The sequence below is a fragment of the Lissotriton vulgaris genome, chromosome 6 (assembly GCF_964263255.1).
Source record: "Lissotriton vulgaris chromosome 6, aLisVul1.2, whole genome shotgun sequence".
In the NCBI taxonomy this organism is placed as follows: Eukaryota; Metazoa; Chordata; class Amphibia; order Caudata; family Salamandridae; genus Lissotriton; species Lissotriton vulgaris.
In genome coordinates, this window is record NC_141694.1 from 571,505,068 (window position 1) to 571,523,437 (window position 18,370).

Sequence of the window (18,370 nt, forward strand, 5' to 3'; positions counted from 1 at the left end):
GCCCCGGAATCGTGTGATCTTGTCCATTACTGATCTCCAGTATATTATTATAGCAGGGAAGATTTTCCAGTTCTTGATGAGCGGCTTCTTTATCTGGTTGGAGAACTTACAGTAAGTATTTACATGGGTCAATCTGGAATTCAGTTCTCTAGGGGGGGGCAATTTCTAACAGTGCATCCTATTATTATTCTCTGCCATCTTTGCAGATATGTGCACCAGATGTCTAAGATAGTCACTCTTCTGTAGTTATAGAGTCAGAGTCTCAGCATGTTCTTTGTATTTGGCTATGGACATGCAATACCTCCTGAGATGTATAAACAGTCCAAAGGGGAGGTTGTCTCGTAGGGATTTCGGATGGTAACTGTTATAAGGCAGCAGGGCATTCCAGGCCATCAGTTTTCTGTACAGTTTAGTCTCAAGGCCTCCACCCGAAGGACAGATTAATAACTCTAGGAAGAGAAGACTGGATTTGCTGTATTCCAGGGTGACCGGAGAAAATTGTTCTGGTTGTTCAACCACTGGTGAAAATTATTGATGTTCTCGACCTCTCCACGGCAAATTACAAAAATATCATCAATATATCTTTTCCACATTATTATGTAGGCCCTGAAAGGGTTGTGGGATGACAGTATCTGGCTATTGCCAAAGGAATGCATATATTCAGGTGTGCCAGTCTCGGGGTAAACATACTACTCATCGAAGTACATGATGTTTGGAGGTTTAGGGTGTCTTGAAAACTATGTGTGCACAGTCCATGATAAACTGGACTGGATTGATGGTTTTGAGTTCTCTCTCTCTCTTAATAAGGTTTCAATGGTAGTCAGCGTCTCACCTTGCGTGATACAGGTGTATGGAGTTTCCACATCTAATGATACCATGTAATCCTGTTCGGTAGTAAAAGATGCCTCCGTCAAATGTCTCAGGACATCAGTGGTGTCTTTTTTCTGTGATAACCATTTAACCTTGTTCATTAATTGTCAAATGTAATTAATAAAATAGTCCCTCTATGCCTGACAAAGCATTTCAAGTTTTGTACCAGAATGCCCAGAAGGCTCGGGGTAAAGAAACTGTAAATCTATGCCCACTCATGTTTGTACATTGTCCATTCTTCAACAGGAGCGCTTTTACTAGTTAACTGAAGCACAAATTTAGCCAGTGTGCAGGGACAAAATAGTGTCTCATATTTACAGTGTAAGGAAAATGCACAATAATGTCTTACCCTGTAAGAAATCCAAAGAAATGAAATACATCCACACAATTGGTAACTTCCTCACATTACAAACCACCGATTTAATACCGCTCTCACATGTAGCGTATGGTGCACTTGTCACAAGGCACAAAACTGCTGCTGCAAGATGGCCTCTGCATAACTTTTATTAACCCTGCATGATGTGCATCAATTCTTTCTTGATATGGCAACTCTTCGATGACGGTTGAGATCTTGAACACTCCGCGCATGCATCCTATAGTTCTTTAGGTACACCACCCACCTACTTACTCTTGACAGGCGGCAGTAGCAAAAGTATCCAAATAAAAAATTGAAAACAGACTAAATCCACCTGGACTTGTGTCAGAGTCACACCTATTTTCACGCTCTACAAAGGGAGGATGTCTGATCTTCAACCCTCATGAATGATAATTCCACAATAACAACCTTTGAAATAGTAACACCAGTGTGGTTAGATCAGGGAGGACCTGGCCTGGCAGTTCAGTGTGGACTGTTCCCATGAGGCACAGGGTCAAGACTGATTTGCATATGGCTGGGTTCAAACTGGAATGGCATGGTGAACAAAAAAACGATGGATTTAGGCCCAGATCTCTGTATTGGGGTGAATGTGTAATATTGTTCTGCATTCTGTCTATCAATTGTTCTTTTTGCATTTGTCACCCCGTGTGGGATGGGTATGCCCAGATTTGGGTCCCGTGCTCTCCATGCCACTGTATTCACGCTATCCTGGCTGATGAGGGATGAAACCCCAAAACCAGTACTAGGATGCTTGTTTCTCATCCCGGGAGGACCTGGCCTGGCAGTTCGATCTGGACTGTTCCCATGAGGCACGGGGTCAAGACTAATTTGCATATGGCTGGGTTCAAACTGGAATGGCATGGTGAGCAAAAAAATTATGGATTTAGGCCCAGATCTCTTTACTGGGGGAATGGATGCCATTGTTTTGCATTCTGTCCATCAATTGTTATTTTTGCATTTGTCACCGCGAGTGGGACGAGTATGACCAGATATGGCGTTCGTGCTATCCATGCCTCTGGAGTCAAGCTATCCTGGCTGATGAGGGGTGAAACCCCAAAACCGGTCCTAGGATGCTTGTTTCCAGTCCAGGGAGGACTTGGCCTGGCAGTTCGGTCTGGAATATTCCCATGAAGCATAAGGTCAAGACTGATTTGCATATTGCTGGGTTCCAACTGGAATGGTATGGTGAGCAAAAAAAACGATGGATTTAGGCCTAGATCTCTCTACTGAGGTTAATGCATGACATTGTTCTGCATTCTGTCCATTAAATATTCTTTTTGCATAGATCTTCACATCATCAGGCTTGATCGGCCCATCACATATTGCACAACTTATGGTCAAACCGCTACCACAGGACGCTCCATTACTCGTTAATCTCTAATCTCCCAGCCAACACTATTCTTACCCAACATTCCTTTCCACATTTGTAGTTCTAACGCTCTGGAAATAAGATTTTCACTTACCATATAAGCCAGTGGTTCCCAATTTGTGCACCGTGGCTTCCTGGGGAGCCGTCTAAACTAGCCAGGGGAGCCACGCACCAAGCACTTTAATGCATTTAATGTTGAAGGGTTTGTTGTCTTCATTTAAACTAATTAGATTTAAATGCACAATGTTGTCGATTTGTAAGTGACATACCTAAAGCTGGAAACGTAGTGATTAATTGATGGCATGTTGAGGGATATGACCTCCATATTTCACTGGATTCCTACGTTCCAACACTCCAAAAGTAGGCCGAAGATGCCCGATTTATTTTGTTAGACTGATTGATAGGTTCGTTTTTTTCCAAATACATTTTGTACCAATGCAAGTTATCAGGAAAAGTACAATTGTCCTGTCTCTCAAACCAATAAGTGATAATAAGTATTGACATGTGTGCTTGAACCATTGGTACTTGCATACACATTTGTTTCAGTACACACATATTTGCAGACAAGCTAGCTCTCTATATGAGCACAGGGAAGTAAAACACCATATAGGACATATTACCAACATTTGGAAGCAAGAAATAGGGATGTTTAAAAAACAACAAAGAAAATCAGGGACATTTCTTTGGCTTGCATTGAGTTGGAGACAATTTCAGGGCGGAGACAGCTAAAATAAAGCTGTATGTGGTTTAAAAAATCACGAGTCACTCTGCTGAGACTAGTATGTTGGCACGTATGACATGCGAGGAAATGGAAGTGCATGCAAAAATTCTGCAAGCGCAGAAACACTTTGGAAATGGGGCCTACATGCATAGGGGTGCTATCTAGCACTGTATGTGTAATAAAAAAGTTTGAGAGGGTTCTCTAGAAAGGCATGGACAAAAAAGTGTAACTAGGAATATTTTATTGCACCGCCTTAGTAATACAAAACACCATGACTATATGATTATGATACCTTCATCAGCTTCCTCCCAATTATTTTCAAAGAGAAAAATGCAAGTACTCCCGAGGCCGGGCTTACACAGCCCCCCACCCTCCATGAAAAAGTAACATTTGGGAGCCGCGGAGGCCCAAAGGTTACAAGTAACACAAAGAAAAATGGATGGAGTTTTTTAAAGAGTAGGTGCTTGAAAGGAAGACAAGTGCCTGATAAGCTGGTCACAGTGATTTCGAGGACCCTTCAGCTGATCCAAAAATGATCTAAGGAAGAAATCAGTAGACTACGATTGGAAAGTATTTTTCTTGGGACCTCGGAGATCAGTTAATTGGGCAAAGGTAAAACTAAAGGTAAAATCATGTGTGACGACATTGCTACCTGAAACTCCATACTTGCCCCCTTTTGTGACAGAAACCAAAGAACTTTCTTAAAGGTTTTATGAGGAAGAAATAACATAGCAACTTGGCTCACATGGGGAACAAAAGAAAGAATGAAAGATTACCAGCAGGAGTGTTCCGGCAACTAAGAGGAGGCTTCTACTACACGCCCCAGCAGCACCTGCGGCAGCAAGGGCCTCCAATGTTTTTATTGCGCCAGGAGACGCATACAGGCAGATTTTGGTTCCCGCAGCGCGGGTAGAGATTACCGGCATGAGTGTCCCGGCCGCAGGGAGGTGGCGGTCAGGCCGCGTAGGCTCTTGTACTGACTGCTTTATACTTTGTTTTGACCTTATTTCAGTGTTATACCTAAATTGTAATGCAAACTATGTGAAAGCAATCTTTTTTTATCAAACCACTCAAACATCCTCTTAATTGAAACCCCTAACCCACCTGTTTCCAGTGACTTACCAGTCCTACGCGGACAGCCGACAAGCTTAAGACTTGCATCACCCTGTACCCAAAAATAGAGGTAAAAAAACTGTAGTGTGTCCAATGTGTCTCTTTGTCCCAATCCCTCATATGAAGGAAAGCTGTCCTCCATCACTTGCTGGTGAAAAACAGGAAAAAGCTAATATGATCCATTGCACCCTCATTAATGCAAGATCATGAGCACATTTTTATTAAATTAAAGACTTTATAGAGCAACATAAGATAGATTTAATGTTTGTAAAAGAAATTGGGTCTAATGCTTCCTAAGGCCTGGAATTAACCGTGGCTACTTCTCCTGCATATGTAACCGTCACCCATGACCGCATTGACCGTAGAGGTGGCGGGATCGTCATTTTTTCCAGGAATTTCTTCACAGCTACTTGTATGCCGCTCCGCCATAATTCGGAATTTGAAGCACTTGCTTTTAAGATATATCTTGATGCAAAAAATACCTTTGATGGAATACTTCTGTATCAGCCTCCCACCATTAAGTCTTATTTTCTCGAAGCATTAGATCCATATCTAGAAACACAATTTGAAACCACTAATTTTACTATTCATGGTGATTTCAATGATCATTTGGAGAATTCTAGAGTGAAACACCCTAGATGGTATCTTAACAGATCATCCATCTCTTCATTGCAAAGAGGCTTTGTAGCTAGTGTGGTATGATCACTATGCCATACTGTTCGGCCTCCCTTGCACCAAACTGGCCAGTCACACTGCCTTTCTCCCACTGACCAGCAAACCTCGACCCTTGCACAAAATAAATCTAGCCAGCTTAAAGAATTATCTGTCTGTCTTTGTTTCCACCCTGCAAAAATAACAGTTGATGGACAGAATGCAGAACAATGTCATACATTCACCCCAGCACAGAGATCTGGGCCTAAATCCATCGTTTTTTTGCACTCCACACCACCCAAGTTCAGACATGACCATATGCAAATCAGCCTTGACCCTGTGCCTCATGGGAAAAGTCCAGCCCGAACTGCCAAGCCATGTCTTTCCTGCACCGGAATCAAGCATCCTAGGACCGGTTTCTGGCTATCAGCCGTCTTCAGCCAGGATAGCTTGACTCCTGTGGTGTGGAGAGCATGGGACTCACGTCTGAGCATACCCATCCCACTCGGGGTGACAAATGCAAAAATAACAGTTGATGGACAGAATGCAGAACAATGTCATACATTCACCCCAGTACAGAGATCTGGGCCTAAATCCATCGTTTTTTTGCACTCCACACCACCCCAGTTCAGACATGACCATATGCAAATCAACCTTGACCCTGTGCCTCATGGGAACAGTCCAGCCCAAACTGCCAAGCCATGTATTTCCTGGACCGGAATCAAGCATCCTTGGACCGGTTTATCGCTATCAGCCGTCTTCAGCCAGGATAGCTTGACTCCAGTGGTGTGGAGAGCCTGGGACTCACGACTGAGCATACCCATCCCACTCGGGGTGACAAATACAAAAATAACAGTTGATGGACAGAATGCAGAACAATGTCATATATTCACCCCAGTACAGAGATCTGGGCCTAAATCCTTCGTTTTTTTGCACTCTACACCACCCCAGTTCAGACATGACCATATGCAAATCAGCCTTGATCCTGTGCCTCATGGGAACAGTCCAGCTCGAACTGCCAAGCCATGTTATTCCTAGACCGGAATCAAGCATCGTAGGACCGGTTTCTGGCTATCAATGAATCAATCAGTCAATGACATTTATAGAGCGCACTACATACCCGTAGGGTCACAAGGCGCTGGGGGTGGGGGGGTGCCGCTACTGCTCGAACAGCCAGGTCTTCAGCTTCTTCCTGAAGGAGAGGTGGTCTTGGGTCAGGCGCAGGTCGGTCGGGAGGGAGTTCCAGGTCTTGGCGGCCAGGTAGGAGAAGGACCTTCCTCCTGTAGTCGCTCTTCGGATGCGGGGGACGGCGGCGAGGGCGTGGTTGGCTGATCGGAGGTGGCGTTTGGGAGCGTAGAAGTTGATTCGGCTGTTGAGGTAGCTCGGGCCTTGGTCGTGTAGGGCTTTTTTGTGCGTGGGTGAGGAGGCGGAAGGTGATTCTTTTGTTGACGGGGAGCCAGTGCAGGTCTCTCAGATGTCCGGAGATGTGGCTGGTTCGTGGGATGTCGAGGATGAGTCTGGCTGAGGCGTTCTGGATCCGCTGGAGTCTCTTCTGGAGCTTGGCGGTGGTACCGGCGTAGAGGGCGTTGCCGTAGTCCAGTCTGCTGGTGACGAGGGCCTGGGGGACGGTCTTCCTGGTCTCGGTGGGGATCCACCAGAAGATCTTCCGTAGCATGCGTAGGATGTTGAAGCACGCCGAGGAGACGTTGTTGACTTGCCTGGTCATGGAGAGGGAGGAGTCCAGGATGAAGCCCAGGTTGCGTGCATGGTCTGTCGGTTTGGGTGCGGAGCCCAGGGCGGGAGGCCACCAGGAGTCGTCCCAGGCGGAGGGTGAGGAGCCCAGGATGAGGACCTCCGTCTTGTCCGAGTTCAGTTTCAGGCGGCTGGTCGTCATCCACTCGGCTACCTCTTTCATCCCTTCGTGCAGGTTGGCTCTGGCGGCGGCGGGGTCGTTGGTCAGGGAGAGGATCAGCTGGGTGTCGTCGGCGTAGGAGATTATGTTGAGGTTGTGTTGGCGTGCGATGGCCGCGAGGGGGCTCATGTAGACCGTCTTCAGCCAGGATAGCATGACTCCAGTGGTGTGGAGAGCATGGGACTCACGTCTGAGCATACCCATCCCACTCGGGGTGGATCTGCTCTGACAAGAAATTGTATTTCTAACTGCCTGTTATTTGATGAGGTGGACATAATTCAATGGTTTAAATATCTGAGGAATACTTTGGATAGTTTGGGTCTGTCAGATTTATACAGATGTCCACCTACAAGTGTCCCTAATCATTTATCGCGTGTTAAAGAATTGTATTTGAAGCAGTGCATGAATAAACGTTTAGATCCGTCTAAGGTCAAGCGTACAAGTGTGAACTATACTTTCGACAATTTGTAGCATAGAGCCATACCTGGCGCGAATCACAAATCCGACCTATCGCTATCGACTGTGCACTTTGCACTTTTAATGTACCCCCCTTTATGGGGGGGATGAAATCTGATTCTACCTTCGAATGGGTGGGCAACCTCTCTATTCAAAGCACTAACCATTTAACCTTGTTTTGCTCTTTATATCAAGAGGGCAGACATCACTATTTGGGGCAGCTATTGCAAAAGGCTAAGGTGAGACTTCACAAGGAAAAGCACATTTTTTTCAGTCCTTAGGATCCCCGAGACTTGCTTTGCATTACTTAATTTTTATTAAAGCAGCTTTTCGCATTAGGATGAGATACGTGTTATAATTAAGATTGAGTTAATTTTTTACGCCCTGTTAATATCTTTATTTTACTTTCGTCTTTTGCTCGAAATCAAATTTAAATATTTGACTATTTCTGTTCTGAATTACAATATCTATTATGGGCTATAAATTGTAATTGTAATAAGATGCTGTTGTGCAATTATTTGAAGAGTGCTTGTGTTTTTTAGATAGGATTTGTTTTTTAATGAATTTGTGTAATATTTAATGTGGATTTTTAGCTGATGTTGTATTATTGTTATTTTCCTTTTTTGGCTATTGGCTGAATAAAGTTTATTTTGACTGACTGACTGCCACTGTGAAGTCCAGATCTAAAGCAGCACACCAAAGACAAACATTAATTCCCATTAAAGATTTATCAGTTATTAAGAAAACTTTTGAAAATATGCATCTCTGAAACTTAACCATTATCTTCATTGCCATCCAACCAAATACGAAGTGTGGTGTCATCAGCATCTGCCCTTAATCCAATGAAAAAGGGCTTAGGCGACGCACTTATCTCAGACTTGATTTGATGTCTTTATTCTGGATTCAAGCAGTTCTGTAACTTTCTATTTGTCTGCTTTGGGTTGTGTGTTTGGCTGAAGCAGAAACAAGCTTTGTTGTATCCTAAATGAAGTGTGGCAGGACTCGTACAGGGAGGTTTTGAGTAAGTTATTGTAAGCAATCAAACCATTTTCTATTTATTACATCAAAGTCACAAAATCTCAAGCAGATAATTCTAGCTCCTGATTGATCGTCTATATTCCCTTTTGGCCTTTATATATTTTAAGGCTTTTTATTGTGAGATAGTCAAAAGTGTCAATAAAACAACGAGTTTTCTTGATACAGATATGCAAAGTTCTTTTTAGAGCTTCAATATCACACGAATGCAATTCTAAAAAATCTAGGGGCAGATTTACAAGCCCCTTGCGCCTCTTTTACGCCGCTATTGCGTCACTTTTGTGACGCAGCAGCAGCGCAAATGATGTGCCATGGTGCAGGATATTTACAACGTGACGCATCTGGGAAATGCGTCACGTTGTAAAACCCTGCGTCAGAAGGAGGTCTTCTGGCGCAGGGGGGGCGTTCCGGCGCAGGAACGCCTCCTAAAAGTGGCTGGGTGGAATCTACAAGATTTCACTCAGTCACTTTGGGGCCCATGCTGTGTCAAAACCCTGCGCCTGCTTGTAGCAGGCGTAGGGATTGACGCAGCATTGTAAGAATAAGCCCCCCTAGAGCATTGCTGGATCTGTGTCGCGCTTGCGATGCAACTCCAGCAATGCGTCACTTTTACGGCACAGATGCGTGACGAATCTGTGCCGTTTTTGCCCCATGGTGCGCCGCATTGTAAATGCGGCGCATCCATGGTGGCGGAGGCAAGGCGCACAATAAGTGGCGCATCCCTGCTGATATGCAGGGATGCGCCACTTATTGTAAATCTGCCCCCTAGTTCCATGCAAATCTATTTCAGCTTTGGATCTGACAGCTCTTTATTGAGCACTTCTACAATTATGGCGAATAAAATAAGAGAAACGGATGGAATATGAACCAAAGAGATTCTTCTTCTGTAGTTAATCAGTAAAAACAAATGAATGGTTTGAGAATTCCTGTACGTTTGTGTGTATGTCGCCCTGTGCTTCGAAAGACTCCGACCATGAATTGATTAGTGCTTCACTATTGCCGAATTCTATCCCAGACTGAAGGGCTCTTCTGCCCGCATGGCTAAGCTGCTCAAAAGCAACACGAATCTCTATGTAAAATAAAGTGTGCAATTAGAGTTTTAGGCACAGAAAGAGAAAGAAGTATACTGCACAAAAGTGAAAAAGAGTAAATATTTGTGTACATTTTTTTGTTGTTGAAATAATTGACAGGAGATATTTTTTGAACAAAACTGACAAACACACTCCTTAGATCATATCTTTTTTTATAATCTTTCCTTGGCAAAGCAACTGTGGTAAGATTTAATGGGCTCCCGATACCTGAGCGCACAACGCAATTGGGCATGTGGTCAGATCTTATTGAGAAGATGCATCTGCTGAAGACTGTACATTTCGGAAAAACATTTCAAAGCAAAAGCCACATTGATTTTGAAAAGTTAAATTACAAGCAAGCCATGTAAACTTGGATATAATTTATAAGTATTTTGGACAGTACTTTTTGTGGCAATATTTCTCATGCTTTAGAAGAACACCAACATTTTCTGTATATGCACTCATCCATGTTTCCACATTTTGATATTAAGAAACAGTTTAAGTAATTTTCATGTCAATGGATCAGCACAGTGAATGCAAAGCAAAGCAGACGAGCTACTGTGCAAGTATTGACCTCAAACTGCCTACATCTTACTCTCAAATTTACCCTGCATCTGCTGTGGTTACAGTACAGTAAATAAAGCAATGGAGGCAGTTGCAGGGGTGCAAGCAAAGAATGGATAGTCTTGGGGTTGAGCAATGAACAGGTCTTTGTATAATGCAAGAAACAATGCAAATAACGCTGACATTTTCTAAATTTAGTGGCATTTACCAAGGCATACCATACCAATGCAATGCAGATCAAGCCGTGTTATTTGTATACGTTGATAGAAGGCCGCCTCATTGAAGCAGCATGAGTTATTGGCCTTCTCGTAGAGATTGAGTGAGGGTCAAATGTTGCCACACATTGTCACTCAGACTTGCATGGCACGTCCTGGAATTGCTCTTTACTGATTAGTCTGCTAGTGGTTTGAGAAATTGCTAATTAAAATGCTGTAATTGATTGTATTTCACCATGTAAGTAACACTGCTAATGTTTACATGGAGCATCATGTGTATTACAGAAAATGCAACAACATCAGGCTTTAAAGTTGACAAGCTATATTCCTTATACTCCTTATTGCAGATACGATTGGTTCCAAACGGAGAATGCCGTCACAGTTGCCGTATACACAAAACAGAAGGTAATGTTTTAATAAAAAGCGTATAACCCCAAGTGAAAAATACGAGCTTTTCTATCATTGTAAAACAATTTGAAGTAATGCAGTAAAAAGGTCACAAGTGAACTCTGCACTTTTTTTTAGAGCTCGGATATGGACAGCTCCAGCAATCTGTTGGTAAACAGTCAGTCCTACTCTATCCAATATGAACTTAGAGAGGACCATGTATCTTCTTTTTGGTTATGTTTTGATGACTTTCTCATCTATCTCAGTTCCTACTCCTGATTTGATGTCTTAAATTGGCCAAAACCAGCCCTGGCAAACTGCTCGGCCGCACCCCCAACCCCCCCCAGGGGCCAGCCAAGCACCTTGCCAAGGCCGGTTTTGGTTCCCAGTCCGTCCTTGCTCCCTATCGTCCCACCGAAGGAGCGTTTCAGCCTCCCATGTTTTAATTTGATTACATGTATGCTTCAATGACTTCTGTGGGGCGTTGCGTTGCAGTGTTTGGGAGAATAAAAATAATCAGGCACCCCCAACCGCTGCTTGCCCCAGCAAACGTGTGCCTCTAATCACCCACCAGTCACCGTGGTATTAATAGATGGCCATCTTAAAATGGTTTCTAAGCCATCCTACGATGCCCACTCATCCGTCTGCATACACATACTTTAATAATGTATCTTAAACTAAAAGAAAAAGTGTGCACATGCTTATGCAGGGGACATCTGCAATGTGTTTTTCTTTTTGCTTAAGGAAAATGATTCCCAGATGGCTGTCTTTCGGGCACATGCATGCATGATGGGCATCTTTTAATTTTCTTTTTTAAGATAAGAAAACCATTCAGAGAAGGTTACCATGAATATATTGATGTCACTTTAGAATAATTTTTCTCTGGCTTCATAAAAATTAGGCGCGCAGTGTATAAAAGGAATTTAAGACATTGCAAATGCAGAACTAAAAAACTTTTCACAACTAAAGTTTCTGCCTTGTAGTGTTGTTTGATTTGTAAGCAGTTTTATACGTAAACATACATTGATATTTTTTTTAGGTCGTGCGTGAGCCAGCGCGCGTGCGCTGCTCTGCGAGACTTGTTGTATGCGCTCAACTAACGAGTAGCGAACAGAAGCCCCGCCCACTCTCCGCCCCTCTTTTCCATTGGCTTGTGTAATTGTCGGTTCTAAATGCTGGCTTCCGATTCGTCAATCCACTTGTTAGTCCCTCCTCAGTACCGCCTCCTCTTCATTTGTCACCTCCCATGGCGACTGGCCACTTTACTTCGTTTGTTACACGGTACGTGATGTTTTTTGACTGTGAGCACTATTTTCTTTAAGGAGGTTCTCCTCCTCAGGCACGACATGCTTTGGTGCCTTTTTTAATCCCCCCCCTCCTGTTGTGTGTGCATTCTTCTCCCTGCCTGCCCTTCCTCCCAGTGTCTTCAAAATACGCCCACCCGCGCTCCCGTTTTCCATGCCTTCTACCACCCCCCCGCCGCCCTCCCTTTCGTCCGTGATGCCAACCATTTACAATGCAATAGGTCTCGAATAAATGCGAGACCTATTGCATTGTAAATGCTTGTTTCTTCTCTGCCCCAAGAGCTTTTTGATACCTTCTATAGAACAGTTGTTTACACCCTGTACCCAACGTTTATGCAAACACATCCTCCTTGGGACCATGTATATGCATAAAAGGATGCCCAACTTCACCTAGACTCATCCTTTGGACTGTTTACACCCGAGATTGCGCCTATTTTTTACATATTGTTTTCAGTGCTGCGTTTTCGTGGGAAAAAAACATGAACGACTTATGCAAATTAACCTCTTAGTGGATTGAGAATATTATCAGACTTTTCAGAAATGTTTAGCCATACAGGTTCACACCCTTTTACCTTCAAACTGCAAGTAAGTACTAACTAATCATTTAGATCATTATCTAATGAAAGTATATAATGTTTGTTGATTGTCAAAGAACATGTAGATGTAGGCTAAATCATGTTTTTATCCTGTATTTTGACATTTGCAAGGCTTTCTGTGTAAGAACATGCTTAGATCCAGGCAAGCCTCACCTTTATGGATTACCCTATGTCTTTAGTTTTTAGAAATGCCTAGCGTTGGTAGGGTTTCTGTGGAGCATTGGCCTGTCTGTGGTTATTGGGGATTGACCCAGGACAAGGAACCACAGAAACTGGGATTGGCTTCTGTCCATAGAACCCTAGTGTCATCAAGGTCCATGACAGAGTCCCTGGACGACTGAAGGGGCACAGCAGTTTGTCCCATGGCTGAGGTATACTTAAAAAGCTCTTAATTCTCCTGTATCTTCAACGGTGCTTCGTTATGGTGTCTGAAGAGTACTGTTACACTGGTGACGATGAGCAGGATGTACATGGGCTATAGGACAACAGGGAGCCACTACGTACTACACCTCAACACGCCAAGAAGGAAGATCTTTTGACGGCGGAACTAACATGCTCAGACTCTCTGTAAGGGCATTTTGGGACAACCCAGTGTGGTGAGGACAGATCTGGACAACCTCTGATCCTGGTGTGAGTACCCTGTCACAAACAGCCAGCAAGAAGGATCACATATAGGCTACATTTTACATGTGTGTTTCTGTCTGACCCTACACAGCGCAAGCGGCTCCTGCAATGTTTCATGCAGTAGTCGTCCCCTGTCCAAGACCGAGGGGTTAAGGTGTGCCTTTACTCCCTGAGGAATCGGCCCTTGACACACCTGGAGCAGTCTGCAAACTCTAACATCACTAGTGCTGGAATCATTTCCCCATCAACTATACTGGAGTTAATGGGGGAGTGAACTTACCTGCAGGGTGACTTTCCGGGGAAACGCTGCTCACGATGCTGGTGTTCTTCATCCCCCATTGGGCATGCAGGCCACAGGAAGCTGGCACCTGTGGTGCTGAGCACGTTTTGTTCACTCTACTTTCCTGAGGAGCATGTCCTTCAAGGTGGCAGCTGCCACATCCTCTGTGTGAGGGACTCTCCCTGGCCAGATCTGCAAGCGCTAACAACTGGAATAGACCAGCCTTTGTGTAGGCTTGTTGACACAGTGGGCTTCTCCAGCAATGGAGTCCCTTCTCCCTTGAAGGCTGCTCGGAGTGTGTAGAGTGTGTGTGGTGGGGGAGTAGGCATGTTTTCTGCCTCTGAAGAGAGCGTCTCCTTCGTTGCTGTACTTTCCTTTCCCACAAGGGCACTGCAACTCAGTGTTTTTTTTAAGTACTACAGACTCGTGGATGTGATTTTCTCCAATGATTTGCACAATTTGAAGAATAGGGAGAGTAAATACTTACAAGTGAGGCGAGGCACCTACAACGCAGACACTGTTGGGTCATCTTCAGTGATTCACACACTGTGCCATTGCTGTCAGAGTACCACTACAACAGCCTCCGGGTGAATGTGACAAGATTGTGCGTGAGGTGTCATCTTTCATGAGTAAAGTCCACCAGTGATTCGCACACTGGTAGCAAGTTAACGTCAAGCTTACACTCTGAAATCTTTCCCAGAAACCTTCCGTAATGTGGGCACAGGGAACTTATTAAGTCACATACAGTGGGTATTTTAATGATAGTAATGAGTATGCCTATATGAATGATTTTGTTTTCTGTTCAGGATTACACTCATAGGTGGCATATTCCTTGTATCTGGGGAATTTGGCAAAAGTGTCAGGTGGAGGAATTGGGGAGGTGGCATCTGATTACGAGTGCTGTGTTTTCACAGGTCTAGGGGATTGCAGATACTTTAGAGTGGACAAACATGCACAGTGTCACCACACCCCTTCTTTCTATCGTGCCCAGTGGAACCACCATTGAGGTGGAGCAAATGGAAAAATGTATTCCAAACCTATGCAGTAGTCTTTGGGCCTAATCTAGGACTTCAAATGAAGACAGCATTATTACTACATTGCTCAGGAAAGGAAGGACATAAACCCCAGAATCCAAATATTGCAGCCATCCATCATGGAAAGAGAGACGTCGTCAGGTGTTTTTAGGCATAATATTCAGGCACTGCACTCTACATAAGAAAGCGTATAGGGTTCCTTGCAGGCAACAATATCCGGGACACCCTGTATTTTCCTGTTCTCCAGTTTTCAGAAAATCCCAGGGTTGATAGGGTTACTTGAATGTTATCCAACTGAGTGTTCAAACACTGGAACTATTTCACTTGGCAAGTGAGAGGATATTGCTTTGTTGTGTGAAGTATTGACTTATGGGCCATTGTCATTGGCATACACTCCGATTCTTCCTAACCCTCAGGATAGAAATACTGTCTCATTCCTGGGGTGTTCGCCAATGGCAAGATTTTCTAGGAATGTTATGTATAGCACTCGCAGGCATAAATGCACCAGTGGACATATGAGTAGGTCCGGCTTGAATAAGAAGGCATATGACACACCAGTGCATTGCAAGTACAAATGTGTGTAGTGCCACTCCTTAATATGCAGTGCTCCTCCTATAAACACTTGATTATTTGGGCCTGTGTAGGTCCCAAGACACTGATTCAATCATAAATACAGCAAAAAGACACTTGTGTGAGAGTTCAAAATGTTTTTAAAGTACTTTAGTCAAGTTTTATAAGTATGTATCTCTGTATAAAGTGCGTAAGTCTCAGATAAAATATACCCTGCAGAAAGATGCTGATCGCCTGAAGAGTGTTTTCATATCAGAATTACATTTTTGTTGATAACAAAATGCAACAGTTACTGACACCGACTAGGGAATGAAGCCGTCCAATTGACAGGAAGGGACTGTCAATCTGCCAAACTCTGCAGGGGACCACAAATAAGCATTTCTCAGTGCTTGGAAGGTCTGTTTTAGGCCAATCTCTTAGTAGCCATAATCAGACTCAAAGTACAGTGCTAAAGGGTTGCTTCAGTGGGCAATTTTCACAAAATTAATGCTGAACTGTGTCATTCATTACCAGTGTCCTATCAGTACTCCAAGTGGTTTGCCAACAGTTACTTTTCTGATCCTATATGTTGGTGCAGTAGCGGCCTGTACTTTAGGGTAGACGAGGCACTCCCCCCATCCTTTTAGCCAAAAAAAGAGTGTCTGTCAGGCTGAGCAAAGATCAGGATTACAGGCACTCTTTATGTTTAGGTTAGGCAGCCAGTAGCTAGACATGCGCTTTTGTAAAGGCGCCTGGCTGCCTGAGCTGAAGTTTGCCAGACTGAAGATGTCACAGCCCTGTGGACTCCTCGCTCTCAATGAACCGCCAAATCAACGCCGTTTCTTCCTCCTGCTTACACACGCTCTGCCTGCTTCACAAGATCTTCAAGTGGATCCCCACCGATACCAAGAAAACAGTCACCCATGCGCTCGTCAGCAGCAGACTTGACTACAGCAACGCAATCTATGCAGGCACCACCCAGAAACTCCAAAAGAAACTGCCATACTCATCCTGAACATCCCACTTCGCAACCACATTACCAGTCACCTGAGAGATCTACACTGGCTACCTATCAATAAAAGAATCACCTTCAAGCTCCTCATGCATGCATACAAAGCCCTCCACATCGCCGTACCTGTATACCTCAACCACCGATTCTCCTTCAACACACCCACCAGACATCTTCGCTCTGCCCAACTGGCGGTGGCCATCATACCACGAAACTACAAGACCATGGCTGGAGGAAGATCCTTCTCCAACCTCGCTGTGAAGACCTGGACCTCCCTGCCTCTGCACCTCAGGCAATCACCATAGCGTCTGATATTCAGGAAGCACCTGAAGACCTGGCTCTACAACTAAACCTCAGACCCGCCCACCCCCCCCCCCCCCCCCCCCCCACTGACCGCCTTGAGACCCTCACAGGTGAGTAGTCGCACTTTATAAGATCACTGACTGATTGATTTAACTCTTCAGCCTGGTAAAAGTGCCTTGAGGCCCTCCCCCTCATGACGAAGGAAAGAATCTCTTATAGCCTCGGACCCGGGCGCATCAGTTTTTAGCCCTGAAGTGCCCAGGGCTGATTGTCTATCATTGATGCCTCGTCACAGATTGTGCAGTCTCACTGACCCCATCCACCTCTGTGATGAGGTATGGACTGCCGCCTCCCCTCATTCCTTAATATAAGAAATTATGCAGAATGAGGAGATTGTAGCCTAGTGGTGGTGCCTCACGAGTGACGAATGGGACCTTTAGGATATCAGAAAATACAGCGTGGGATAGAATTCGAAATCATGAGAGCTATATGAAGAACATGAAAGAGTTGATGGGGCCTAAATATGATGGAAACAGAAAGTAAGGGGCAAGTGAGCGCTTACTGTTAGTGCATAAGTAGTGAATCTGAAAGCTATCAGATTAACTTTATAAGCTTGAAACATAAACTTGGGTATTTTTCTGATTTTATCTGCTCGTTTTTAAAAATAATAGTTTGTAATGATTTAGTTTTGTTAGTAAAATTTGTCTTTTGCATTTTGTTAAGTTTCCAAAAAATTGGGGTCCAGGCCAATGGAGGCCCTACTGAAGGTTTACATCTCAAAATGTTTGTCAATTGCCATGTATGTTGCCCCAATTTGGGGTTATGCACAGCTGGAACCTTTCAGAGAGCCGAAAACAGGTGCTTACGCTTATTACTGTCAGTCCCCCCATCAACCCCAACTTACTCCATCCACTCGGAGGTGGGCATGGATTATATAACTGACAGGCTTAACCTGGCTCCGCTGATTTATTGGCTAAAGACGTGGCTTAACAAGGAGGTAACCCTGAACCACTCTATCATGGAGGATGTTATGTCACTGGAGCACTACAAAAAGATCCCTTGGTTGGACTATCTGAGGAAGTCTTTTCACCGGCTAGGAAGATTGGAACTCTTTGAATCCCCTCAAAGTATAAGAAATAAGGATGTTGTTTTGATCAAGAGGCAGTTTTTGGCCCTGGCAAGATCTAACCGAGAGGAAAAAGAACTCCAGAAGCCCTCAGTGAGGTCTCATTATTTAACAAAATGCTCTATTGCCATGGAACCTTATCTTACTATAGTCACAAGACCTTTTCATAGGTTCCTCTTGACAAAATTTAGATTAAATCGGATTCCTTACCAACTGGGTAATTATCCATCCTGGGCCAAGCCAGAGTCAGCCCCCCTTGCTCTTGTGACAATCACACAATTCAGGATACCAAACATTTTGTCTTGTTTTGCACACTGTTCTCAGTGCCCCGAAAGAATTATTTGCTCCCAATTTTAAGGGAGGCGGGCTTTAAACAAGTTAAACCGGCACTCCTTTTTTTACAGTCTATGAGCACCATTCGTATAATATTCTGTATGGGAAGTTTCTTGGCCGCAACAGTGCCTATCAAAGATAAACATGTATCCATTGACAGTATTCATGATTTCCCTTCACTGTAGACCATATTGTCTTTTTGCACTGCCTTCTGCTGTTGCAGATATTTTCTTATTCAACTGCTTTTTTAAGGATGTATTGTAATGCCTTTGGATATGTATTTTAATCTTTTTTAAACATGATTGTAGTTGAAGTAACTCTAAATGTATTTATGAATTTTTTGTACGAAATGTCTTTTTATGATTTTTTCTTAAAATCGAATAAAAGTATTTTGACTGACTGACTGACAATTACAGTTTTGTTAATTGTATTTTCATTTAGGCCGCTTTTTGTTTTGTGTGTGCTTCCTCTAT

General features: G+C 43.8%; 1 protein-coding gene across 1 annotated transcript in view; it reads left to right on the plus strand.

The window, feature by feature from the left end:
* CYB5R4 (cytochrome b5 reductase 4) overlaps nucleotides 1-18,370 on the plus strand; it is a 1,096,982-nt gene that overhangs the window by 481,785 nt on the left and 596,827 nt on the right. Inside the window, exon 7 of the mRNA XM_086926570.1 lies at nucleotides 10,700-10,757. Within this exon, the coding sequence (XP_086782696.1) occupies nucleotides 10,700-10,757 (58 nt within the window). The remainder of the gene's footprint in view (nucleotides 1-10,699; nucleotides 10,758-18,370) is intronic.